At 38.2% G+C, this 27,124-nt stretch overlaps 2 protein-coding genes across 4 annotated transcripts; one reads left to right on the top strand and one right to left on the bottom strand.

The window, feature by feature from the left end:
- The first annotated feature begins 46 nt into the window (after positions 1 to 46).
- Positions 47 to 24,208, top strand: LOC124407222 (lysosomal-trafficking regulator). Of its 3 annotated transcripts, none has more exons than XM_046883170.1 (36): positions 47 to 214; positions 7,040 to 7,197; positions 8,980 to 9,065; positions 10,642 to 13,319; positions 13,416 to 13,481; positions 13,768 to 13,922; positions 14,020 to 14,261; positions 14,341 to 14,510; positions 14,727 to 15,245; positions 15,383 to 15,487; positions 15,587 to 15,896; positions 15,984 to 16,138; positions 16,212 to 16,433; positions 16,514 to 16,710; positions 16,824 to 17,273; positions 17,371 to 17,685; positions 17,757 to 17,873; positions 17,954 to 18,154; positions 18,240 to 18,500; positions 18,585 to 18,957; positions 19,067 to 19,500; positions 19,611 to 19,846; positions 19,954 to 20,288; positions 20,363 to 20,580; positions 20,680 to 20,841; positions 20,931 to 21,175; positions 21,316 to 21,382; positions 21,462 to 21,612; positions 21,702 to 21,842; positions 21,980 to 22,197; positions 22,267 to 22,453; positions 22,531 to 22,695; positions 22,781 to 22,917; positions 23,003 to 23,241; positions 23,382 to 23,663; positions 23,742 to 24,208. In XM_046883170.1, exons 2-36 carry the CDS (start codon positions 7,123 to 7,125, stop codon positions 23,941 to 23,943), a joined length of 10,116 nt encoding a protein of 3,371 aa, XP_046739126.1. In that variant the 5' UTR covers positions 47 to 214; positions 7,040 to 7,122; the 3' UTR covers positions 23,944 to 24,208. The 3 variants fall into 3 exon arrangements, with proteins under 3 accessions (XP_046739126.1, XP_046739125.1, XP_046739127.1); XM_046883169.1 differs by having other exon boundaries at positions 23,003 to 23,259; XM_046883171.1 differs by lacking the exon at positions 14,727 to 15,245 and having other exon boundaries at positions 23,003 to 23,259.
- Positions 24,004 to 25,653, bottom strand: LOC124406557 (ankyrin repeat domain-containing protein 49-like). Its single transcript, XM_046881991.1, has 6 exons — positions 25,640 to 25,653; positions 25,417 to 25,484; positions 25,127 to 25,333; positions 24,816 to 24,976; positions 24,302 to 24,716; positions 24,004 to 24,208 (listed from the first exon to the last, which is right to left on the bottom strand). Exons 1-5 carry the CDS (start codon positions 25,651 to 25,653, stop codon positions 24,381 to 24,383), a joined length of 786 nt encoding a protein of 261 aa, XP_046737947.1. The 3' UTR covers positions 24,004 to 24,208; positions 24,302 to 24,380.
- Positions 25,654 to 27,124: the final 1,471 nt, after the last annotated feature.

The raw sequence follows: 27,124 nt of genomic DNA, 5'->3' as shown, positions 1-27,124 counted from the left end.
TCGGATTTGTCATATCTTTTGACTTTTCCGAAGGAACCTTATCTTCAACTTACAGCGAATAACAATGTATTATTTAATATCATAGCGGTGTGATTCGTGCGAACGCCGTCGACGGATTACACAGTGTGACGTATAAATATCGAGTTGTAAATAGACGGAAAACCCAAGTGCATCTTATTCGCTGAGATTGACAACTGGAGCGGGAATATCGCAGGTGAGTACCAAATATTGGCGGGAAATTCACCCGTTTATACATATTTTCTGGCTGCATGAATGGGCGAAAAAGAGTCGGAATCAATCCTAACGAATATCGATGTAACGGTTCATCGACTTATTCCGAAATGCGTACTGTCATTTCGAAACGGACGTAACGAAAATGCTATCTTTTGTCCAATTCTCAAAAACAGTTATCTCATTCTACTTCTTGTCTTTTTTTCAAATAATAAATGTAAGAAGGTTGAAGTTCAAAACACGCCAACCGTTACCAGGTTAAAAAATCTCCACAATCTCGACTTTTTTCATTTCGCGCGTCTAACAACAAGCTCAACTCATTTCGGAGCGTTGCGAAATGTTGCAAGTATTTACAAGTACACATTTCGGAATACGTTCTATGCATATAGTACGTGAAGCTGCAGTTAATCGAGGTGAATTTCTCCGGATTAACAATACTCAGTCAATTGACACGAGAACAATTTCGAAAATACGCGAATTTGAAAATCGAACCTCAATTGTTGCCAACTTCAAAGAGATCTGATTATCGTACCACTTTCCTGTTTCCTCAAAACGCTAATTTTTTCATGCGTGCCATTATTCGCCTTTTTTTTTTTTTTTGTTATAATTTTTCGCTTGTTCTGATCGAATACGCTATCTTCTAAACCTGAATACTCGCTTTAAAATTTTCATTTACACATATTTACTATGGCTATAAATATAATATAAATAGCGATGATAATGTATGAATACAACAGTCTTGAGATTTCAGAGCGTGGTATGACGTTCATATGGGCCCGAGTTATCGAAATTTGTTTGAAGATGATAATTCTGGAATATCTACGTACAGAATCGTTTATAGAGAGACATGAGACATGTGTCACAGCTGCAGCATTTAACGCACCAATATTATCGACATTTATCACGTTGTCTGTAGGACTATAGCTTTATCCCGAATATGTTTAAAAAAATGATGATAACTATTATACGCAGACGCCACATGTGCTCATTCTGATTTACGTAAGGCATGCTGTCTATCACTAATACATAGACTTTTCGTGATTCGAGGACAGCAAAACAGAATAAATAAAAATCGCTCTTTTTACGAAGTTGAATAGCTAGCAGCCACAGCTGTTAAACTTTTTAGAATCAGAAAAATGCAGTTCAGTTTTATCCTCATAATTCTATAAAAGTATTGGGTGTTCAAAGTATTTCACAAATTTTTTTTTTCCGGACTTCACTGCCTTATTCTCGAATGAACATTCAGGGTGTCCAGGACACGGGACTTTAAAATTCCCGGATAATTCCCGTATTTGCCCAGTCATTTTACAAAAATTACCGGACATTCGTAACATTATTTTGAGCTACATAACTACTGAATATTAGTCGTAAGGGCGATCGTTCCAAGATTTTCTCAGCAAAGAGTTCACTCTTTACTAATCTTCCAATAATATCATCGAGCATAATAATCAAGGAATTAAACAGTAACAATACTTGATTCCAATTTTTGGATTTCATCAATTTCGCAGACCAAGTATGTACTCGAATGAAGCCACTTTTTCCGCTGAATTACGCAACGAGTCGTGATTTACTACAGCATTATGATGAATAAAATGATAAAGTCTGGTAAAGGAGTTGAAAGAAAGAAAAATTCTGATTCAAAATATAGCTTTTTCATTAATTTATTCGATTGTTTCGTGGATAACTTTTAAATTATCTGACTTACCAACAGTTCATTTTTGGATTCAGCAGTTATATAAATACAATTAAACAAGTGAACAATATGAAATTAATCACACATTCAAAATGTAAAACGAGTACGATTTTCTCATTTTCATTAATTGAATAAACATACGGCGCATTAATTTACGACGTGTTTTTACTGTTGTGAAAAATCTAAACCTGTATCCCATCCTCCCTGAATCCCGCATTTGTTGAGTTTTAATTACGATTTTTTTACATGACGCACGTAAAGATTTCCATCCTATCGGCATCAACAAAAATAACAATGGTAACGAGAAAATGTATTTGAAATGAAACAATCGTAATAAATTTATAATAAAATAATAATAATTTATGTGGTTTTTTTTTGTGTGGTTCTTAAAAATTTGCACGAAATTAAATTTTTTTTAAATTCTCCGTAAAAGAAAATATAAATTATCAGATTGGGTGTTGAAAAATACTGGTTAAAGAACGTTGATTAGTTTCAACGGTCGTTGTTATTCGTTTCCTGAAACAATTATGAAAATATATTCCGTGCAATTGTATGAAGAAACTTTCGAATAATCGCGAGAAAATGCATTTCAATTATCGTTTTATATGCAATTATACCGAAGTAATCTGCATGGCAAAATTGTTGCACGAATGAATCATCGCGAAATCAGACAACTGCGTACCAAAGACGGAATCTTAAGGTTTCTCGTGCTTTTTACGTCTCGCATTGTAGGACGATGGAGCGTATAATCGATCAATCTTTTCCTGATAAAAGGCTCAAGATTTTACTGAAATGGGCAATCGGATTTTCTTTTAGTAATAATCTAACTTATTTGTCAACTAATAGGCTACACCTGCGTATGATAGATGCTGCAACTCTTTCACAGCACAATGAAAAACTCCTCGATTATATCCTCAGATGTAGAATTTAACAGATGATCGATCTCGTGCAGCTTCTTCGGATGATTGATTGCGTTAGCAATATATGCAAACTGTTGAAAAGCCAATTTGTCTTCGATTCTGCACTTTGATTTCTTGATTGGAAAAAAAATCATAGATTATCTATAACTATACAACACAATGGTTCATATTACTTAAACATTACATAATGTTGCAGCCAAGAATTATACATATTGACTATACACTAAATCCGACAAGAAGTGATAAATGATTTAAAACAAATATAGCTAGAATCCAGTGCGAAGTAAGAAAAAATTAGCCTATCTGAAATCCATCAACGTACAAGAGTATGAACTATGTTATCATCAATCAATTCTGACGATATTCTCTTACATTCAAGCTCTCGTACAGGCAACTAATATTTTCGGTCACACAGCTCGTATATCCTGCTGGTGAAAATGGTGAAGTACAATCATGTAGGATCAATTTAATTAGGATTAAATATCTTGACGCCCGATGGGCAACAATATATAATCACGTTAATCGCAAGCGTTATTATATTTAATTTCGTTTCTAATGAATTATATTTCCCGATGAATTGCTGTACATGATATTCTTGTCGAGTTGAATTGCGGACGACTTTACCCCGCGATGGCCGTATTCCCGCAGTTTGCGCAGAGACAAACAACGATAACCGAATACTCGTGCAAACAATTCCAAGTTATTCAAGTCGCGATTGGACGAGCACGGGACGCGACGCAACTCCAAGAGATATACTAAAGACTGTTTTCTACATTGTCAATCAATCTTTGACTCTTTGATAAGTAAGCGTTGTTATGGTGTTTGTTATATAAATAGAGTGTTCCCTGCAGCCGGTCTTTATAATTACTCGGCAAGCAGAAGGAGATAGCGTAAATTCATCTGTTACTTATAATATGAATATGTATATGAATGTTGCGCTATTTTTTTCAAATCTGGGTTACGGAACAAACAAAAACAAAAACTAGCTCGTCGCAACTTTTATAATCGTGCACACACTTCACGATTCATTATCCAAATGTATATTATACGTTATATATATGTATATACCTATATGTAACCTGTTTTAACGTAAAATCTGCACTGATAAATAATAACAAGCCTTAAATACTATATTTATTCAATTGTTTGATCCGACAGTTCGGTAAGCCACCCAGTAGATCACTAAATTATCTAATCGCGATCAAGGAGATTTCCATTCCCATGTAGATAACAGTTTTACAATTTACAATTCTTTTTCCCTATAGACTTTAGATTGCAATATCTTATTGCGATTGACGTGTATTCACACCACTCGATCTGCGGAGCGAAGGTAATCAGTCGTCAAAACCACGTGCTGCAAAATGCATTTGCGTTAATTCATCACTCGGGACACCGTGATTTTCCACGTTTCATGAAAAAACGGAAAATCGAGTTGCGAGAGCTAATTTTTATTTTGCCATTTGAACACCGGCGCAAGTTTAAAAAGGAACATAGATGTGTACAGAAATTGATTTTCTTCTTCAAATTTCCATCTAGTCACATGTATATACATTATTTCTTTATTCACGATTCATATCAGTTGGATACCAGGAATTTTCAACAACTGTAAACTCAACCACGCGACTTTCAATACAAGATATTATGTTCGCCACCATGCAAACGTTATATGCTGATAAAAAACATTTATTAATGAGTAATAAATGGTTGATTACATATGCATATATATAGTGACTTATATACAGTACTGAACCAATGTAGATAATCAGAATAATTGAACATTAATTATATTTATAAGTTAAAAAAAATTTTCTTAAGATAAGCAATTCGATTCATATTCTAAGTTCTACTGATAAATCTATCCGAAATATCGTACAGTTATTTCATACATGGCTATATTGCTGATCAGTGATAATTTATTTTTGCCGAGACTGTCGCGTCGACGTAATTTGTTAAATATTCATGAATGCATTGCCGTATAAACGGACATACCGACATACATATATTCTTCTCTGTTCTGTGAACAATAAACGGTTGATTATAATAATGCGTATTTTTTTACGAACTAAGTTCGATAGATCGCTTTTGTTATTATTCCACAAACTCGTTATCTTCGATTAGAAATGATTCACACTTTTCATACTAAATATTCGTTCCCACCTATATAGTCACAATATCTAATCATTTTCCTTCCCTTGTCCTCCATGAGGTATGTTACACATTCGGTTTTTCCAAAAACAAACGACCAATAAGAATCGTCGTCGGATTTCTCATCGACTCGTTTCAAGTTAAACCCTTCGAGTGCTAATTTTTCAACGAAGATTCTAAAACAGTATGTGTACATGTACATCACCACAGGATTATCGATAAATCAACAACAAGTTGTCGACTATAGCCATGCAAGGACAAGATAACGAGTCGCGGAAAAACGACGCCTAGTAATTTCAAAAGGGAACAATTTTTCGTTGACAAATGTAATCTCAGCAAATCTGGAGTAGTGGTCGGATGATAATCCGTGAATACGTGACTGAGATGAGTGAGTGCATCGATGAACGCGAAGGTGATATTATCGCAATACCAAATAACCGCATATAATATTATATATGTTATACACAGTGAATCGTTTCTTCGGATAAACGTACACGACGCGTATTATTCCTCCACGTTATATCCCAAGTAAATAAGTAATACTATACATATAAAGGTAAACACGAAAGGTGACGACGCTGGAAAAGTCTCGATCCGATAAAAAGATAAAACGGTGACGATAAATAATAACGTGTTACAACGCCTTGAGTTGGTTAGTTTTGACATAAAACGTTATTCAGAAAATACGTGACTACGATATAATATTATTATCGTTGCATAAATTAACCCGTTTTCGTGTTTCATCATGACAATAAGACACATTGAACTCTCGATTTTAATGAGGATGAAGTTAGTAACGTCACTGCAACGATGCATGTTTAGGATAAGAATCGTTACTTCGCACCTTCAACGATGTTCGAAATTTAGTTAACCATGACAAACGAAACGTATTCATGTTTCGAAAACCAACTCCTTGAAAAACATCCTAAAATTGGCGCAATAATGATTTTTTCCCTGATGGTTAGTTAGTTTAACGTTACTAACTTCAGCCTTATCGATTCTACCGTTTATGCTTCTCCCCTTTCCATGCCGGTGGTTTCGAGCGCGCAGGAAGTTCGCCAGGAGAGCTACTATAATCGAAACTGGGTCTTCCAGGTATTATTGATTGGGTGCAAACTTTTCCAGGAGTGCGACAGCTGTTATCTCCATCCTAGTATATATAGAACAATAGAATTGTGTGTACCTTTTAAAGTTTGTTCAGTCCGGTCGGCCCCCGATTTTATTGTCCAGCTTACTCAACCCCCAGCATACTTTGGCTTATTTTTAGTTGGCCGATATTTACTTTGAGTTTGAAATCTAACGAGCGAGTCTTCTTCTTGTCCACACTTAATTATCGTCATCGCTGTACAACAACATTAGCGATTAGGTATTAAGTATTAGGTATTACGTTCGTGTACAATATCCGGCCGCCTTTAGTCATATATTATATTATATTATATTACAATATTATACACGTACAAAGTTACTTATCTGCACGGTGTGTAATATGGCGCGGGGTTACTGCTCTCCGTTAGTGGCTGGAAACACTCCAGAGGCTTCTCTCGCTGGTGCAACGTCGAGAGACTGCTTCAGGGTGTATGTTCGTATGGATGGATGTATAAATGTGAGGCTTTCCACCACAGGCGTATATGGGTACATATTATACAGAGAGTAGTGTCTTTTCGTCTCTACTGTAGCGTGTTGTTATATACACGTTCCCGGGATGTTATATAAGCCAATATACGTGCGGCAATCGGTCACAACACATCGAATCGCGTCCCGCTAACAATAAGAACTGTCAGGTCTCGACACCCGCGATTCTGCCGCCTCGAGTCGCGAGTCCAAGAAGGGGTTCCTTGGGGGGTTGAACGCATTTGGGACACCGATATTGTCCGTTTTGTTTGACGATATCGGGACTTGGACTGGAATTAATTACACATACAGGCTAGAAAGCAAACGAATCGAAGCTGCACCGATGCGGTCGAGGTGAATGTGATATCGGTGCACTTGTGTCGCCTGTATTTATTTACTCGTATACCTACTCTGATGGACCGTTGTTCCTGTACTGCAGCTTCTCACTGATGAAGACGACCGCCACTTGACCACTCGAGGAAGGAGACGATACCCGCCGAGGACGAGCCCCAGAGTGTGGCGATGACGACTGGGCTACCTAATAGGCTACAGCTTTTATGGGACTACTTCATACACGCCGAACCCCAGAGTTACGAGGTGAGATAATATGGCTCTGTGTATACGCAGAAACGCAGTTTTTCGCTAACGAACTTGAGACGTTCAGTGAAATTGACACCGAGTGTGCAAGGTGCAACGGGCGTGCAGGGAATGCGTCGGATCAGATGCGATTTTTATTGCGAATATAAAACCACGAATATCTGTATAACGCACTGTTGTTAATTCAACGTGATTACCGCAGATAATATAATTTGCTTGTTCATTTTACACGAATCACTTTTAATTGTTAACAACAAAGTTTTACAGTTGAAGCGTACACTTTTATACCTGTATGTACACAAAATTGACGCGCAAAAACTTGAATCAGTTTATCGATAAAAATGACTAACATGTCCGCCGTCAATACGGTTGAAATAACAATTCGTATGGTATTATTTTAGCCCGAAAAAAAACTGGCGGCACACACAGTTTGATTTCAACTTTACTGTCGACATATGTAATTTTGAAGTTTAGAATATGATGAAATTAAAAAAAAAAATTTCTTATCATGTACCTTTTTATTCTTAAATTGTGGGAGTGGATTAGTATTCTCATCTTTAAAAATGAATGTAAACACTTTATTAAGGGGCCGTGGGCTGAACCGCCGGAGGTAAATTACTGCGACGCATCCAGTTCCCTCTTACGATTAGCTCCAACCGTTTGTTTATCTAAGCCTTGTATGCTAAGGTGACATAAAATTAAATCCGTATGGATGAAGCTTATGGCTCAGCCTGGCTGCGGACGATATAGTGACGGTAAAATGTGACAGGATTATGTACGCGCAGATGCACAGATGCAGTGAAGCACTGGAGGTGCATTTTCAATCATGCTTCTTGCGTGTAGTCGGGTTTTACGAGTCGTGTAACTTCTCGTGGATTGTATTTTTGGAGCACGTTGAAATCGAATCCATCTCAGTATAGATGTACGAGTTCTCAGATTGAAGTGGACACTACGAAAGATGAACTCCCGCAAGTGAATATACAAGTTTTTTTCCTAATTTACCACGCAGGAAGAGTTAATTGTCACGGATCTGAAATATCGTAGGTCAGCTGCAATACTGATCAATATCGTGAGGAAAAGCTTGTAATTTAATTTTTGGCTACAGAATCATCTGCAGAATTCGGAAATAACAGCAATAAAACAGTTAGCGAATCTTAATTACGAAATGAATGTTCATTCATTTTTCACGATAGTTTGCCATTCTTTGACACAAAACAGGTAGACGCGAAAGTGATAAAAATGTTCGAACCAAGATCTCAACTTTGTGTGCAAAGATGTTTTATATCAATTGCATAACGTTCTTGTCTACGTCAGACGAGTAGCTTGATAATTTCACTTTTTCTACGCTACAATATATTATCTGAGTTTAAATATTATCTCACATCAACTCTACATTGTATATAGGGTGTTCTCCGCTTTTCGGTTTGGATTAAAATCACTAAACGTAAAATAGAATTACTTGGCTTTTTTTTTTTTTATAAACAGAATTATAATTTCTAAACCTCACGTTTCGTTGCATAAACATTTTTGTTACGTATTTCAAATTCTGTACGTTTGAAAATTTGTTCGTTATTTTTGTTTCTTCACGTCTAGTTTCGAATTTGTATAATTATCTTTCTGAGACAAAGATAAAGCAATTAGAAAATTCTACTGTGATTTCATGCACTGATGGCCATCTGATACGCGGTGTGATAATTATTACACAACAACGCGACGGCAGATAGATTCATTATCTTGACAATAATAACGCAGGTGATTAACGGCTCGATATTCAATTTACAGAAATCTGAGTGGCTTGATATATTCTTGGCAGAGTTACTCGTCCAAGTCAAAGACGGCCGTGATGTCAAGGATGCACTCTCCTTCTGGTAAGAATTCTTATCAATCATTTCGTGGAATGTTTAATTAGTGAGTGAGGAATCGGTGTCGTTAAAATTATAAGCCTACAAGTTAACAGTCGGAAAAAACCAAAAGAAAAGAAACGATTTATCACACATGCGACATAATATTATAATAATTATGTTCTGTGGAGTAAAAATACTTCATCAAGTTCTGTGCATTGTCGCCCACATGTAGGTATGGCATAAATATTAAGTCTAGGTATCTACCGCGAATTTCTCTCATAAAGATAGATATTTAATCATACAATTAATTATTGTTTACGCAGAGCATAATTACCGATTCGAAAACTTCCGTTGTGAATGATTATATATTTTACGTCGAACTTTGCGCGATCTTCGCACATGTATAATTACAGATTTTTCTCCTCCACCACGTTTACCGTGCTTCGAATAACGGATATAATATTCTACTCTAAGCAAATGCTAATTGCATTGTAATTAGGTATAGAAAGTATGAAACGAGTTCCGTATACAGTAACTTGTCATTGTATTATAGAAACGTGCAGCATAGATTACGCGGATCGTGTATAGCATGATTAATCACATTTATTATTCCTCGCGCATCCTTCACAATTAAATGTAATTAAAATCTTTCTTGCCTTATGATAATGTTCTCGATGTGGCAGTTTATCAGTAGATCATTTTTAATGCAATGTATAAATAATAATCATCTTCGCAGCGGAATCAGACATTTTTGCAATTCAGTATATTATGTTTTCATACTTCGCTTCGTATATTCAATCTTTTATCAATTATATGTAGGAGAATTTGTGGATTGTAAGTGTTATTTAGTTTCCTTAATTTTAACTCTGCAAGGTAGCAGTAATGCAGGAAAAATAGATAATTATTGCATAATTTCATGCAGAGTGTATTTTATAAAGCTAAGCAATTCTCTGGTTGTTTAATCAGTTATTCCTTTTTTCTACGCTTTCCTCTTTTAAATTCCAACTGCAAATTATTCAGCAGAGTCATAACATAAATTAATAATTTATCGAAAAATATTTTGCTTATCGAGACTCATTTTCTCGAGATTATGCAGACAAATTATAATGTGTGCAGTTTTGTAAATTTATTTTTTTAACACCCCTGCAACTACAGACAAGCAATTAAAGAGCTATAAATAAAATTTACTAATTAGGTTTTACGTAATTTATATTTGCATAAAGATAAATCAGCCGAATTTTAATGAATGGACCGACACTATGTATTGCAATATCACATTATTTAGATCTTCAAAGGCAATAACGTTACATCTTTTTTTATATAACAGTAATTCAATCCCACGACAGTTACACATGAGGGTACAATTTGTTTGAGGCCTTGAATTATAATTTACTCACAATCAATGATATAATAATTTATGCATAATAAAAATTTATAATTGTAATTCATACGATGCTTGTATACGATTAATTGTCGAAAACAAAAATTTCGAGCAGGACCACAGCTCGGTACAGATTGGCGTCACTCTTTGTTGTCTACTTCAGAAATCAAGGGATGCACGTCGTTATAACGCAAAACAATTTCCTTGAATGAATTTCAGTTCAGGGGGCGGAGGTGGAGTCTCGACTCTTGTCGCCTGCGAATTGTTGTCCGACGTTCACATGCTTTGCGCAGTTCGTACGGATGGGGGAGAACTCAAGGGTCTCAGAAAGTACTTAGTGCGGGGTAGAGGATGGCGATGTTTAGCCGTGTTACACCTGTTAGGTGTACGAGGACTGTCTTGCGGGAGAGAATTGGTCGCGTTACTTGTTGCATTGTATCCAGTAGCCTTTCAAGAAAGTGAAGGTTCGGTACCGAAGAATCCCTACATCAAGTTCCACTGCAACAACGACATCGTTGATACGGTGAATATAATACCAAATAAAAAACAGAAACATGTCAAAACGAAGAACATTTCGGAAAGCCATACGCAACGGAAGAAGATCCGGAAGCATAGCATGGGGGCGAAGACGTTGTCCCAACAAAAAACCGAGACTAAAGCCTCCGTCGAGAATGTTAGCAGTGAATCTGAAATGCTCACAGATGGAATTGACCAGGCGAGATCGTTGACTTTGAAGATACGATTGAATCCAATGGATTTCGAATATTTCACATCAGTCGTGAGAAGCGACGAGGAAGAAAAATGGGATACTCCCCTTTATCAGCTACCATCCCGCCCGATTAAACGAACGCCTGAATGTTTTATGGACGAGCGCATAGAAGCCATATTCAACACTTTCATCAGTCCTTTCGAAACCAGTTTACTCATCATCCAGCTTCTCCAAGGGTTGAGGGACTACGATACTCCCGCTGAGCAAACGCCTGCTGTCCAAGTCCTAAAATTTGCTCTGGATACCCTCTGGGCTCTGCAGTTCGGGATCGATGGTGCAAATTTAACCGGGACCGAATGTGCCTCTTTGAAAGCAGCCGCCGCAAGGTTGATGCTCACAGCACTTGAGCGCGTACTCAGAGCAGATGAGCCGACAACTGCTGTTATCCACAACGGCTTGTTACCCATGACACTGAGATTGTTGGAGGATGCCTGTAGCAAGCCGGTATCAGTTCTGTTGCCTGAGGAGGGCTCGCTCCTTCAGGAATTTATTTTTGCCACTACTTACGGAATCATTACATTTTTATACTGCCTACTGCATCAGCGAGGAACTACCGAAAAATTGAAGGGGTTTTTGGAGTTGTTTCAACTCTTCACAGAAAGCCAGGATGGTAAAATTGTTGAAAGAACAATCTTGACTATCGTTGGTCTCCCGAGTGTTGATCAACAGAGGTCCGTGACAAGAGCACGGAAGGTCATTGACATGGTTGGTGCCTTGATAAGTGCCTTAAAACGCGTCAGGATGGAACTCTGTCACATGGGACAGTGCCGCAAGAACAAGCACAGATCGTGTGCAGATAATGTGGAAAATCATCACCACTTCGATATCCTAGGGATTGCCTACACCGAAAGAATCGTTGGATCGATCAGCAAGCAAAGCTGCTGCATTTCAGCTTTGTTCATGACGTTGACATCTTTGTTAAAAGAGTCTCACTTATTTTCAGGAGACTTGCAAGTCAGATTGTTAAAAGTTGCGGCTGCCGCTGGTACTTGCTGTTGCTGTCCTCCAAAAGCCATTTTCTCAAGCATTGTTACATTCTTAAAGAAACGTAATTCTCTCACGTATGCGCCAGCTGTTGCCCTGCTGGAACGCACTTTGTTCAAAGAACTTGGGGCGTATCCAGGACTAGATACGTGCAACACTTGCAGTAAGCCGACAAATTATTCTTGGGATTTTCTCGAACTGTACACCGAACTTTTGATACCGGACGATCCGAAAATGTGCTACGTCATTATGGCACACTTACTGAAAGTCACGCCAAACTCGAACTTTTTAGTACGCCAAGAGTTTCTCTTTAAAGTATTTTATCCAACTTTTCAAATGGCTCTCGAATGGTACGAAGCCGATAACAACAACGCGATGTCAAAGTTCCTGATTCAATCCTGCTTATCGGTTACCGCTAGTTTGATAGTCAACGCACCGATGTGCGAGAGATTCACAGAAATTAATGGACTAGATACAGTTTTGGAAATTTTACTCGACCCTGTGTTCACTAGAAACGTTTGTGCCCTTTTGGAAGTTTCCGTTATAATGGAAATATGGAAAATTAGTTGCGAGGATCCTGCCGATGTTGACGATTCAGCTAGACCAGCGCTTGTTTCACTGCTCGACGCCCTTGATAAAGAAACGAGAAATTTACTTGATATTCTGGAAAATTACACGGCACCCAATGACATTATGGAACACAAAAGCGACGTGGTAGTTGGAGCAAATGATGCCAATCCTTTGTCGAGTAATAATGAAAAGGCTAATGAAGTTGAAGAATCGATAATTCGGATGTCACATGAGAGTCATGAGACTGATGTACGTAAGTTAGGATCAGTAAATAACTCGCAAGTTTATTGTGCGACAAGAAAGACTGAAACCAACATTGAGACGGATGATGACGATACATCGAATTTGATAAAAACGGACTTAGTATCACGAGTTATTGGAAAAGTACGTGTGCATGATTGTACTTATGTAAAGAACAGTTTGAGTCAAGCCAGTGCAGTGTGGAGGGCTGCAGCTGGAGTAGCATTGTGCAGTCCAACATTTCGAACGGAGCTTTCAAATCACCCTGTGTCTCAACTATGTATTGAATTATTCCGGAAATTGGCCGTTTGTATTGCATCTGATGAAATAAAAGGTGAGTGGAGGAGCAGCAATAATATCGCACAGTTGTATTAACATTCACGAACGAGGCAGTCATGATTGTAAAACAAGTTGATGTAATTATTTCCAGAAACTGGTAAATCGTTACACAGATTAATGGAAGCCTTGATGACGTGCTGCCTGACATCTCCATTGAGTAAGTCTATTTTAAATAATGAATTGACGTTACACCGTCATATAAAACCATCTTGACAATATCAATAACACAGCTTGCAGCTGCGGATTAAGATGAATGTATAATCTTTACAATTGAATACTTTGCAATGAAAATATAGTTCAGTTCTCGAACACACGTCGCACGAACCGTACCGTCCGATCCGTATATTTTTTAATAAATTCGTTCGGTATAGTTTGTAGTTGAAAACCTTGTTTCTACTTGTATCCTTGTGTTCTTATTATATTTGAAATGGGTTGTGGCATAGCTGGATGTGACTTAATCAAAGAACTGAGAAGAGCATTAATAGACACTGGCATCAAGTTGGGACATGGAATAGCAATGCTAGTCGAAGCGTTATTGAGAGTTGCAATGCTGAAACCGTCCCCGGAACAGACAATGCCACAACAAATTCGGCCAAGGGTATGCTAATTTCTGAATAATAAAGGTTTTAGGTTTTAAAAGATAATTTCACGCATCTTCGGTCGAAGTGGGATTTTGGATATATACACTTTTTCAGCTTCCTACAATGACACTCGATCCATTACCGGATATTGGCGGAGATGACAGCAGCACCGGAGAATACGTAACAGCGGATGATGGCTACGAGGCAGACATTGAAGTACCAGGAAGAACTCCTCAAAATTCAACTCCTAAAAAGGCGAACCCTTTAGGGCCCGTTGTCGAAGCAAGAGGGTATGCCACAGCACATCCAGCACTTTGCTCCTTGGCAGTGGATTTGTTGATCCATTTCAGTGAACAGTGAGTCGTATTTTGAAGAGCTCATATATTGGATCAGACGAGAGACGAACTGTTCGTTAACCAAATATGATTTGAACAGAGGTATGGAAGGTGAAAGGGGTGTGATACTAACTGGTGGCTTGAGACGGGTGGCAATTACATGCAGAGAAAGCGTTTCAAGCTGCGCTGCTCTCGCAGCTTCGGGAGCGATAACAAGAATACTTGACGGCTTCAAAGAATCACTGACTAGTAGAACGTCACAATGTCAAGGTAACGAAATACATCTTATCAATATGGAGAGGATTAATTAACGATGAATGATAACTCTTTTACAGTTCAATGGATTTCATTCATTTTCATTCTTTGATGAAAATTTTTGCGTAGAAACAAACATTTCCATTGATTATTTTTTATTTTTTTATTTTTTTTCATGAATTCTCAGAAACTGAAGTATGTATTCACATTTCTTTGTCTCTTTCATTACAGAGTTACAACACGCTGTACTCGAAGTGTTTACACTATTGGCAACTCAATCGATTACTCCTATGGAGCTAATCTCTTATTTATCGCTATTCAAAGTCCAATCACCACCATTGTTGCCCTTACTCGAACCTCTGTTTCGATTAGTGCTTGCAGCCAGACCTCAGCCCAATTTTATTTTAGCATTTCCCATACCTGCAGAAGTAACAGCTACACCGAAACTTCACAATGAAGATGCTAAGAATTTAGAGAAAGCTGAGAATTTAGTGAGCAATTTCAGGAAAGGACACTTGTCTTCCGGAATTTGTAGTCCATGGTCCGTACATGCGGTATGCTTGCCTGTTGGTCCTGAATTAACTTGGTCAGTCTGGTTACATGGCTGTTCTGCATCCATGTGGCTCAGAGTAGAAAGAGGCTCATCAAGTATAAACAGAGGTGTTGTTATGTCTACATCTCCACTGCTAGGATCTGGAAGCGAAAGCCTTTCAGACTGGGGGGTTTTGTCGGACAATTGGAGTCGAGAAGGTAATTCTCATTATATCATAAAATGGTGTAAGCGAATTATCCAATACCTACGGAATCGTTGATGATAATAGGTGCTATCTAAAGTCCCGCTGGAATTATTTAAGACTAAATGAATAGTTTTTTCCTCGGATTTACAGTTGTGGCAGGATCTGCCTCACCACCTACTCCAACATCAATTATTCATCTGATGTCAATTGGCTATGAATCATTGGTGCTGGAAACTTGGCTTGACCTTCGATCCGGTAAGCAATAGGATTACGTATGGAATCAAGATGTTGAATGCATTAGCAAATATATTCTGCCCTATTGGTATAATATGATATTAATGTCATTTTGTACAGATAAACTCATTTTTCGGCTGACCCGACCTGACGATAAAACGAATCGTACCATTTCGGAAACGTCTATAACAGGCACGTTTCCATCAGGACGATGGCATCATTTGGCATTGAACTGTAAAGATACTGTATTAAATAAACGGAGCGCGGTAGTTGAAGTTGTACTGTGGATAGATGGGTGGAGAGAGGCGCGAGCACAACTGCCATTCGATGGTTTGTTAGTTAGAAAACCTGGAACTACTTGCATCTTACTAGGTCAACTTGGACCAAATGGAAACGGAGCTTGGTATCTTGGAAATTTGATGTTATTCAGGTACATTGCAAAGATTTGGTGATCGTAACTCACATAAATTTGTGGCGACACCATTGGACTGCAACATCTTCAACACTTTTATTTCAGGTGTCCTGTATTCACTAGAGAAAGAGCTTTGTACCTTGCTAGCCTCGGACCAAATTACACCAGTTTAGCCGAATGCACGCTAAATACAGTAAAACCTGATTTTGCACCACTGATAGCGTCAGGGGCACTAAACGGTGTCAGAGAATTCAAATTTGGTAAGTAAAATCAAACTTGTATCACCGTATCAATTGTTGCTAGGACATTTTTAAATTTGCAACTTACTTTCAGAGGGAGCTAAATTTGATACAAGTAGAAGAAAATCATATGGCGGTACGTATCTGAGACACGTGGTTGAGACTAAAATATCTGACACAGAAATTGACTGGGATGCAGTTATGGATGCCACTAATTCTCATTTGGGAGAACTGCAAGATAACTTACTCTTAAGCTATGAAGCTCAAACTCCTAACATTTTACATTTGTACCCACAAGCTGTTGCCAGTTCTGGAGGTAAGCTGTACGGAGATGGTTGCAGTACAGAATGTCTCATTAGCAATATTTCATATGGCTCTTTCCTTTCCGGGTCACAGCTGTCGTTGGAAATCTATTTCCTGGCCAACCGGGATTCAGAATTATATCAGCACCAGAGCATAGAGTTTCACAACAACCACCCCTCTCTGTAGCACCAATTCTAATGACTCATCTGGAATGTCAGCAATATAGAGGACTCATACCAGCTGCGAGTCTTGTTGGGGGAATACCCGTTTTTCTGTACTTATTCGCGAGGGTTCGTTATCTTTTCCTATACAAAGCCACACGCGATAACAATTGTTGACCTTGTCTTTATGGGGCAGTGCCGCTTTTGCAATAGACACTTTATAATGGTCGTCTCAATTACAGGTGGTTGAGTTAAATTCTACAGAAGAAGAACAGGCTTTGGCCTTGTCTACTGTTTTGCACTTAGCTCGCAGTGATTCAGAACTCTTGAATCAATATCGATCAGAAGATGGACCTTCTCTTCTTCTTCGCGTTTTAGAATCGCCACGTTGCCATGCGGGAAGGCATATCCTCAAAGCAATGCTAGATGCAGCGTGTGACAGTTCGATTCTGATAAAAGATATTGCGAGTGGAAATCATGCGATATCTCAAAATTGTGAAGCTGTGATAACTGATCCGGAATTGATCAATGGAGCCCTGAGTGCCTGGCGGGCATGGGCTAAATATGACACGTTAAATTTCCTGCTACAAGCATTATTGGTTTTGTTAAGAGATCAGCATTCTCAAAGAGAATTTAATGCCACGCAATTGAATAGAGTTGATATTGTCGACACACTTTTAACTTTATGCAAGGTAATTTTCCATTGTTAGTCGAGTAAAATGTACAATTGACTGCACCATGCATTATCATATTATAAATCTCAATTTCTGACAATTTCAACATTTGCAGGAACATTTCATGTATGAAGATCTAGGTGCTTCTTTGGATACAGCAGTAGGTACTGCTGTCGTTGAACTAGTGCAAGCATTAATGGGAGCACCACCAGAATTTCCGCATTTAGTTGCAATCACAGACTATTTAGTATTGGTACACCAAGCTTCAGAAACATACGTGACACACGCAAAACACAACATCTACTTCCTGCTTCCACCACTAGAAGAAAAAATAACTCCTATCAGAGTTAGCTGCACTGTTAGTTCATCTGATGAATCTATTAACACTGTTGATGCTGGCAAGTTGAATAAGGCTCTGGCTAACATTCAAGTAAGAGTCTAAAAATAAAAATAAATTGCACCACTCGTAACAAATTTTATTGAAACCATTTACCTCGATAGATTCAGAAGGGTAGACCGTCAAGAAAAAGAGAACATAAAAATGGTCCCCAGAGAGAGCCTAGTGCAGGTGAAGACTCTGGAATTGCAGCCAGCGATGGATCTGCTACTCAAATTCCTGTACGTATGCTTTTGATTTCCAAAGTTCTCAGTGAATATAAGTACGGATGAGACATCTGATGAAAAATTTCTTCTTAAAGGGCAAGCAGTCCGTATGGACGGATGAAAGGAGAGCCTGTCAAGGAATGGTTTGTGAAGGATTGCTTTTACTGCTGCGGGATGCGTTGAGGATGCTACCAGACAGTCAAGTTGGTTCAGTAGTAAAACATGTATTGAAACCTGAGTTGTTACTTGTATTAGCTAACAATCCTGACGCCAGAGTTCGTACTGCACTATTAAAGGTACACCGCTATTTACATTATTCCTATTTTGAATGAAATCTCGTATTTATTCTCAATAAACACATGTATGATTGCCGTTCAACAGCTGATTCAGACTTATCTTGAGCGTGCTAGCGACGAGGAAGTTAACAAGTTTATAAAGCAAAAGTATTTCATGCATTTGGCCAACCAAATCTCCTTGTATCCCGGCAGTGAGTCTCTGGTGATGGCTTTAGAAAGCTTAGCTCTATGTGGTCCAGCAACAGCAGGAATGCCGCCGTTATTAGCTATGATTTTGAAAGCCTCCGCTACCGACCCAAATATTGCAAGACCCATGGTCTCTTTTGTTACGGACATGGTCACTAAGGTAAGACAAATGATTACTATGAACTTTAATATACACTTGAAGCAGTATATACTTCAAATTTTATAATTCGTACGTTTGCAACAGAATCCAAATGCACTGCGAGCGCTCTTGGAAATGGGTTTAGCTGAATCGATAGCAAGGGCATTGATCAGTGCTGCACATCGAGGCAGTTCTACATCATTGCTGCACGATTTTCACGTTTTACTTGTTGCTATTGCAACAAAATTGCTGGAATCGCCTGGCACGCATCACATGCAAGCCGTTGCAGACTTGCATTTAATACTCAGTCATGTTGAATTGAGAGAACGATCTGAGTGCGGTATCGGTACTATTTGTGTATCTGTTGCTAGAGATGCGCAAGTGGCACTATTTGATGGAGAATTAGACACATTGACTGCCAGAGTTTCCTCTCATCACGGCTTCCGTTTACGCAGCACTGCATCGTACCTTGCATCAAGTACGCCTAATATTTTTTTTCTACTGTTCCAAAGAATCACCAGTTATTGTTACATCCAACTTCTTGCAATGAAACACTTTAAGAGCCCAACAACTTTACTTACTTACAGTGTTGACCACTTCAAGTGAACAAAGTGACCACGGATCTCGTTCGTCAAGTTACGGCAGTTTACAAGGCACTTCAAACACCGTTGTTCGTGAAGCTGGTAAAGGAGAGCTGAGTGAGCGTCTTCGTGCCATCCTGATTCGTGCAGTAGAATTCATTACAACAGCGGATCAGTCTCCATCAGCGACTGAATCGGAACTCACCCGACGATTGTTTGCAACACTTTTACATGGACTAGCAAGTCCGAAGGAGAGGAAAAATCCTTGGGGCGGTACCTGGTCATCTAGACCAGTTTTAAGAAAAAATACTGCGAAAATTATGGTGTGGTTGTTGGGACCACACCAAAGCAACAACATGAGAGTTTATGCTGTCAGATGCTTGATGGAGGAACCAAAGCTCAAAGAAATTTTGACCTCGCTATTGGAAGTACATCCACAGGTAGATATCAAATGATATTAAAACTGCGCAAAGAATAACGCTATCGAATCAAAATATCGAAGTACCTTTTCACCTCGTGCAAACTAAACTGCACACACTTTATACCACAGATCGAACAAAAATTCACTGTATTTCTGTGGGATCTTTTACAACGACGTGATGAGATGCCTACTGCTGATGCCAGAGTGTGTGCTGAGCTTAGAGAAGCATTGAGCATATGGAATCTTACGAAAAGTATCGACCAAGCTACACCAGGCTTATGGAATGAAGAGCTAATTATGCTTAGACGAGAGTTGATGAGGGACCGTGATATGTGGATGGAGAATAATCTTTCCGCAATACACAGGTGAGTGTTGCACTTGATTTATGAAGCATTTACATACCCACTGCAAAGTATTCGAACTCCTTACTGTTTGTTTTTGGATATACCATAATTGGTGATTCTTTTCACAGAATTGGTAACAAATTCGATTTGCTGGCAAAGCAATTGATGGAGGGTGCAATGGCTGTAACAAGAGCTGTTGTGAAAGAGCAAAATTTTGAACGTAAAATACTTATCAACGAATTGAAACAGTCAAGGGCAATGAAAGCCCAAGCAATGGCCAGATGGCGGGACTTGGCTAAGCGATTAACGCATGAAAGAGCACCCTGGCATTTTCCGGAAAATTATCCGAGAAGTTGGGAATTAGATCCCACAGAAGGGCCTGCGAGAATTAGAATAAGAATGCAAAGGTGTCATTTGAAAATGAATAAAAGATTTCTAATGCCTGAATATCAAGAGAAACTAGGTATGTCGACTTTACTCAAACTATGTAGATTATCATGTAATTATCCTCATTTCCATGTTTTTACTCAAATTTAGCCAACATGGAAGAACCGCTGGCTTATTTGTTGACAACAGATCGCCAAGATGCAAACTCATCTGCTCTAATCGAAAGACTACACACAACAGAGAGAATTCGCAAAACTGCACAAGCCAGAGTAGTTACACCTGGGGCAGAATTACGTGGGGAAGCTCTTATAGGGGAAAGCTGCCTCTATTTTGTCCCTGAAAACCCTGACATGCCTCTGCATACCGATGTAAGTAAATTCCAAAATAACTTCTTTCTTTTCCATTTCTTTATAATATTGTATACAAATTTGCCTAAGCCTCCATTCATGTTATTATTCGTATTTTAGATTGCGTTAGATGGTTTAGATCTCGCTATGGCAGGTGGTACAGCCTGGCGACTAGAAGATATTCGTGAATTACACAGGCGGAGATATCAGTTACAAGAGCGAGCAATTGAGATATTCATCGTTACTGGAAGAACTTACTTATTGGCATTCAACTCGTCAAAGGTATTAATTAAACAAAGTTTTGGTCAGTTATCTTATGGGAGTTCTAAACCATACGAAATACTGAAATGATAATCACAATAATGATATAGGAAAGGGATGAGTTCGTAGCAGAATTATCCGCCTGCAATTTACCAAGGAGAATACCTGGGGATGATTTGGGAGAGGCACTAGCATTGTGGCGTAGTGGTGTATTAACGAACTGGGAATACATTACTCGCTTAAATAAGCTTGCTGGCCGCTCTTACAATGACTTAATGCAGTATCCGGTGTTTCCTTTTGTTTTATCGGATTACTTCAGTGAGAAAATTGATTTGGAGGACCCGAAAATCTATCGGCAAGTATCTAATTGACTCCATATACAATATGGAAATCAAGAAAACATTTTCCCAACTCTAAGCCACATTTTTTTTATTGAGTATTAGATATTTGGAGAAAATTAGTAGTTCACCACATTAACGTGAAGATTTTTTCCAGAAATTTTAAACGACCGATGGCTGTACAAGATAAAAAAAACGAACAATACTATATCAATAACTACAATGTACGTATATTTTCCAAAAATTATATTAACTACAGACCTTGAAAACTATCAGCATGTGGGACCCATACTTCTGTTTTAGTATCTCAAACAAGCTCTTATGGAAGGATTGAATCTCATAGCTCTGAATCAAGAACCATTTCATTATGGATCACACTACAGCAATTCGGGAACTGTTCTACATTTTTTGGTTCGACTTCCACCATTTACAAGCATGTTCCTATCATATCAAGGTAAGTTTATTTTGAATTCGTTAGGGACTTTAACTAATATAAGTTCAATGTCGAAAAGACTGGTAAATATATTGTATACTTTGATGTAGATAACAACTTTGATATTCCCGATCGAACATTTCACGCCCTGGCTACTACATGGAGATTAACAAGCTGTGATTCTACAACAGATGTGAAAGAACTTATCCCTGAATTCTTTTATTTACCCGAGTTTCTACTTAATTCAGAAGGTATATTTCTTGTTACTTATTCTGCATAATTTTTTAATAGATGTTTTGTATTCTTCACTGTCGTAATTTTTATATTTCAACCTTCTAATAATAACGAAAAATATATTCATACGATCTCTTCTATATTATCATTACAGGGTTCAATTTCGGTGTACGTCAAAACGGTTACACAGTTAGCGATGTAGAACTACCACCATGGTGTGGTGGTGATGCTCGCCTATTCATACTAGCGCACAGGGCTGCACTGGAAGCTGAGCTTGTTAGAGAAGTCTTACCATTTTGGATAGACCTTGTTTTCGGATTTCGACAAACTGGACGACCCGCAGTGGAAGCTATCAACGTCTTTCATCCAGCTGTAAGTTTGCATGTTTTTTTTGTAACATACCTGGACCCAGTTACAGTTAAGTCAAAAAATTTCTTTTAGACATACTACGGATTCAATGTCGAGCAAATAGCGGATCCCTTGGAACGCCAGGCTTGGGAAACTATGGTCCGAACTTACGGACAAACGCCTGCACAGTTGTTCAGAGCTGCGCATCCTTTAGCAATTCAAAATCTCGGGACATCTTCACCATCTGGCAGTATTCCCATAGTTATTGAAGGAGTTGCAGGTATAAAAAAGCTAACAAAACGCAGTTCTAGCTACTTTAATGTCAGCATATTTTTTATTTAAATTTTTATCTTACAGGGATAAAATGGGGCAACTACGTTGGTGCCCCTGGCAATGAGCCTGTTCTATGCTGGAAGCATAAACACAGGTCTCCATTGGTTTCCCTTGTTCCACTGTCAACCGGTGATGTTTTTGGACTGCCAAATTTGACAGCTTTATTACTTGGTTACAGTAAGGAGAAAGGTCTGCTCTTTCATACTGTCTCGACTATTTTTCAATCTGAAACCATATCATTTGGCAGACTGACCACATAACCAATGTTCAATAGGTGCCAGTATGTTAAGCGGTGCATCCGTACTAGGAGCTGCATTAGCATCATGGGGTGGTACTGATGGAATTGCGAGACTGAAATCCAAGAAAGAGCAGCCACCGAGACCTTTATTGAGATCATCTGGTTTAGATCCGGTGAGAGGATTTGGCAGGACGAGTCATTAATAAATAACCAAATTTAGAAAATTGAAAATAAGTAACATTCATCATTTTCTTTCAGATAACTATTTTGGCATCAGTTCCCGACTGTGGGCAGCTTTGGGCAGGTCATTTATCTGGTAGAATTAGTGTATATAGTTATTCAGTGGGAACTGTTGGTAAAATACAGTTTAGCCTGTCGCCAGCATCATCTTTATTGGCACACAGATGTGCGGTAACTGCAATTGCATTGTCAAGGGCATTCAGTATAGCAGTGTCAAGTGACAACGAAGGTGTTGTTGCTATTTGGGATTTGAATAGGTCAGATATTTTTTACCTGCAAGTATCAAAGCTCTTATTTATTAATTTTTTCTACTGCTTCACTATTTCGTAAAAACTATTTTATCAAGGGGAAGATTAGTGTGACACATTTGTTTAATTAAGATGTTTTTTTATTACAGCCTGTCATACGTCAGATCTGTACAGTCAGATCACTGTTATCCGGTTAGTTTGCTGTCAATTAGCGAAACATTGGGGGACATAGCGATTGTGTTCAATGTTTTGACTGTAAACAAGGACGATGTAACCAGTAATACTTCGGAATTGAGGGTGTACACAATAAACACACGTCTAGTTGGTACCATAGCATCCAAAAGGCGAATGACCGCGTTATGCTATAGCAATGCTCCTGAAGGTGTTTCAGTCAATGTCATTGCAACAGGTTTAGACGACGGAGTGATACGGTAGGTCCATTCTCGACTAATATTTCAAGCATTCTATCAACAATAGTAACTCCAACTCATGACTCGTCATTTTTTTAGACTGTGGAGCAGCTGGGACCTACGATTAGTCAGAGAAATTGTAAATGGTGGTACAGGATGTGGGGCGATAATCGCGTTAGCATGGGCTTTGGATCAGCACCATTTGTATGCAGCAGCTGAAGATTCTACAGTTTTAATTTGGGAAGGCATACGCCGCCTGAGTAATGGAACACCAAAATTCGTGAACTTATCCTCACTTTAGGTTCCTTTAAAATGAGTTCTAGCATACTTAGGAAACGAATAAAATATTTTTTTATGATGCTATAATCATCCTGGAGAGTGTAAATACTGATAATATCTGTTTAGGTTTATAGTCACTGTATCCCAGTTTTAGTTGTTAATTATGAATGGAATATACGTATGACAGAAAGATTTCTTGTTGAACTGGTTTGATATGTAATTTGATAAGCAACATACACGGTTATACATTTGTTAGATTTTTTTAATAAAAGTTTTGTAACATATCAGCATTTTTCAACTCGCATTTTATACTGGCAAGTCTTTAAAGACATGGTCACAATTCATTATCGAGTGATGTGTGAAAAAGTACCATTGTGCAAAAATACACTTCCAATTTTTTGTAAAAATTTTACTGCTACAGTGTCTCCAAAGAACAAACTTATAGAATATAAACTGATCTTAAATATTATTGAGACAAGGTTCTATCATTTCAAATAAAGGATAATATTTTCCAGTTCGTCTTGCGATCTGCTCTGCATTATCACCACTGGAATTCACTAAATGTGGATTAGTATTATAATGCAGAAGTAGCAGCTGTAATGCTGGAGAATTGTGAGAACTTGCACTTGCCAAGTGAAGAGGCGTTTGATCCCCTTTTGATTTAGCATTTATATCAGCTCCATTGGCTATCAGCACAGCTGCACAATCAACATGATTCCAACAACACGCAGAATGCAGAGGCTCCCAGCCGTCATTGGTCTTGGCATCTATTTTTGCTCCATTTTCAAGCAAGTACTGATGAGAAGTCAGATGTAAATATATAAGAGGTTACTTTTTCTACATTTGGATATTTAAAAAACCTTTGATTCATGTTTATCAGCCTTTTTTACAAACCTCGACTACGTCTATGTGATTTCCATAGCAGGCTCTGTGAAGAGGAGTATAACCATCGTGGTCTGTGGAATGGATTAAACTAGGATCTCTGATAATGAGCTGTCTGATCATGTCTAAATCACCTTTTTCAGCTGCTGCTAGGACGGCTTTACTGTCTGGTTCTGTGCAACAGGATTTTAGATGTTTTGAGCTTTTGTGAGGATATTGTATAAGGATATTTTTTCTATAATTTGAATCGAACTTACGTAGAAAACTGTACATTTGTTTTTATTAAAAAAAATTTAACTTCAGAGAACAGCATATTTTCTAACCTCTCGCGTTTTGGTACTCTTCAATACCGTCGTCGTCATCTTCCCAGGCACTTACTTGCATTCGCTCACCGCGTGGTTGACTCAAAATTTTGTCGCGAATTGCCTCCAAATCCGTAATCTGATCGTCCTCTTCTTCGGATGACATTTTCAAGTCTATCAAACAGTTTCGCAAAACACAGCAGACAATTTTCAGAGAGCTTCCGCTTTCTCATCATCCAAAGATTTCATTGGTCGAAAATGGTCGAAAAGATTGCGAATATGGCGAACAAAAAACGACGACGAAAACGCACTTCGGGGAATCCCGTTATTGTAGATCAGGACGTTGTCAGTCAACGATCTGGGTGGAGTCAATTCTATCCTGTGAATTGAAAACCATAGCGTAAACTACAGTGACGAATTTTGTGAGCAGTCTACGGTCGGTTTGGTTTGATTGTGCGAAAAAATAACGTAAAAAACTTCGGTAAACAATTATAATCCGAGCCCGATTTTCCAATATGACTTATTTACGACTACGGACAATCAAGCATGGATGGACCGATGAAATGTGTATGGCCGGAGGGCAGAAGCGTTGCGTATGGAAAGAAATTCCAGTAAATGACGTTGAAGGACATTTAATAAGATTTGTAAACCTTTGGTTCTCAGGAGAAGACATTGACTACGATGAAATTCCTTCTATATTGAGAAACGTGCTTCTATTGTTTCCACTCGTAACATCAAATGAATTACTACTCAGAAATGTGTTCGAAGCAGCTATTGAAACGGCACAGAGCCCTCCAGCTATTGAGAGCATCAAAAATGTATTCAAGGAACCTATTGTCGACCATCTTAATTTTCAAGATAAAGCTGATGTCCTTGCTTTTCATAACTGGCTAAAAACAAATTTTAATATTATGAAAGTTGCAGATAAGGACGATGAAACAAGCACACAAGCGTATAATTCTGCCAGCCAAAGGCTCAGGACCGTGCTGGGCTTTTGTGCTTTACTACTGATACGACGAAGAGTTCGGAACGAAATGCATATCAAGCACTGCTTTCCCTACAATGCTTCGAAGTTGTTTGATCTCTTTTTTTCTGAAGTAGAGCTTACTGTCTCATTAGTAGCACCTTCTCCAAAGTGCTTGGAACTACTGTCTGAGACTATATCAAGCAGCTCCTACACTCACAAGGAAACTGCCGATCTAATATATTTACTAGTTTTCCAGTACTTGAAATCAACAACTGAAGGTGGTGAATCATCACAACTTACCAGAAAAATTCTAGAAGAAGGTTGTCTCAAATACATTGAAGGAAATGGGATGGGCTTGGTCCAGATGTTTCAAGACGTGAAGCTAATGTATCAGAACATCGAGGAGCGACGATTGCTATCACTTATAGCTGGCAATGGAATGACTAAGGACAGCCACGAACGACTAATCAATTTCATTGGCACTTATATGCTGCAAGACGATCCGCAATACTCATGGAAATGGGCCAGACTGTTGGAGCAGGATTATTTCGGTGATTTGAACATTGATAACAATAAATTGTTGTGCTCCAAACTTGCTGCGTTGTGCTTAGAGAAAAATCCAAATATATTTCAACATAAGGTTCTAAAAACTGGGAACATTTTTGGTGCGTCATCAATTGAGTGGGCAGAAATTGCTAGAAAACAACTAAAAGAACTAAATGAATCTCTTGGGAAAGAGTCATGATCTGTATTTATTCAGTTTCATTCATATATTTGTTTTGGAAAAAATTCGATATCGATCCACTGCATACTCAACAAGTAATTGTTTAATAATTAATTTTTAATATTTGCACAATCCGATATATGTTACTTATTATACTCAACTATATATGCTCTGAAGCTGATGTTTAGAGTCGATAATTGAATATGCTAAACTTTGTCAAAAAAGATAATTCGTAGTTTTATCCGAAAATCTTCTTATAAGTGTACTTCTTATGAGTTAAAACAAAATTCCGAAATCACTGTAAAAAATCATATTTTATACGGAATCA

The sequence above is a fragment of the Diprion similis genome, chromosome 6, assembly GCF_021155765.1.
Source record: "Diprion similis isolate iyDipSimi1 chromosome 6, iyDipSimi1.1, whole genome shotgun sequence".
NCBI classification, from domain to species: domain Eukaryota; kingdom Metazoa; phylum Arthropoda; class Insecta; order Hymenoptera; family Diprionidae; genus Diprion; species Diprion similis.
This window is presented reverse-complemented; position numbering and strand designations above follow the sequence as displayed.

What these genes read in the sequence shown, in the direction of transcription:
- LOC124407222 (XM_046883169.1), top strand. Translation starts at nt 7,123, where the DNA reads ATGACGACTGGGCTACCTAATAGGCTACAGCTTTTATGGGACTACTTC. An exon ending in CTGCCTGACATCTCCATTGA is followed by an intron (nt 13,482 to 13,767) that starts GTAAGTCTATTT and finishes GTTGTGGCATAG; the next exon opens with CTGGATGTGACTTAATCAAA. An exon ending in GGACAATTGGAGTCGAGAAG is followed by an intron (nt 15,246 to 15,382) that starts GTAATTCTCATT and finishes TCGGATTTACAG; the next exon opens with TTGTGGCAGGATCTGCCTCA.
- LOC124406557 (XM_046881991.1), bottom strand. An exon ending in AGAGTACCAAAACGCGAGAG is followed by an intron (nt 24,977 to 25,126) that starts GTTAGAAAATAT and finishes CCTGTTGCACAG; the next exon opens with AACCAGACAGTAAAGCCGTC. An exon ending in ATCACATAGACGTAGTCGAG is followed by an intron (nt 24,717 to 24,815) that starts GTTTGTAAAAAA and finishes ACTTCTCATCAG; the next exon opens with TACTTGCTTGAAAATGGAGC.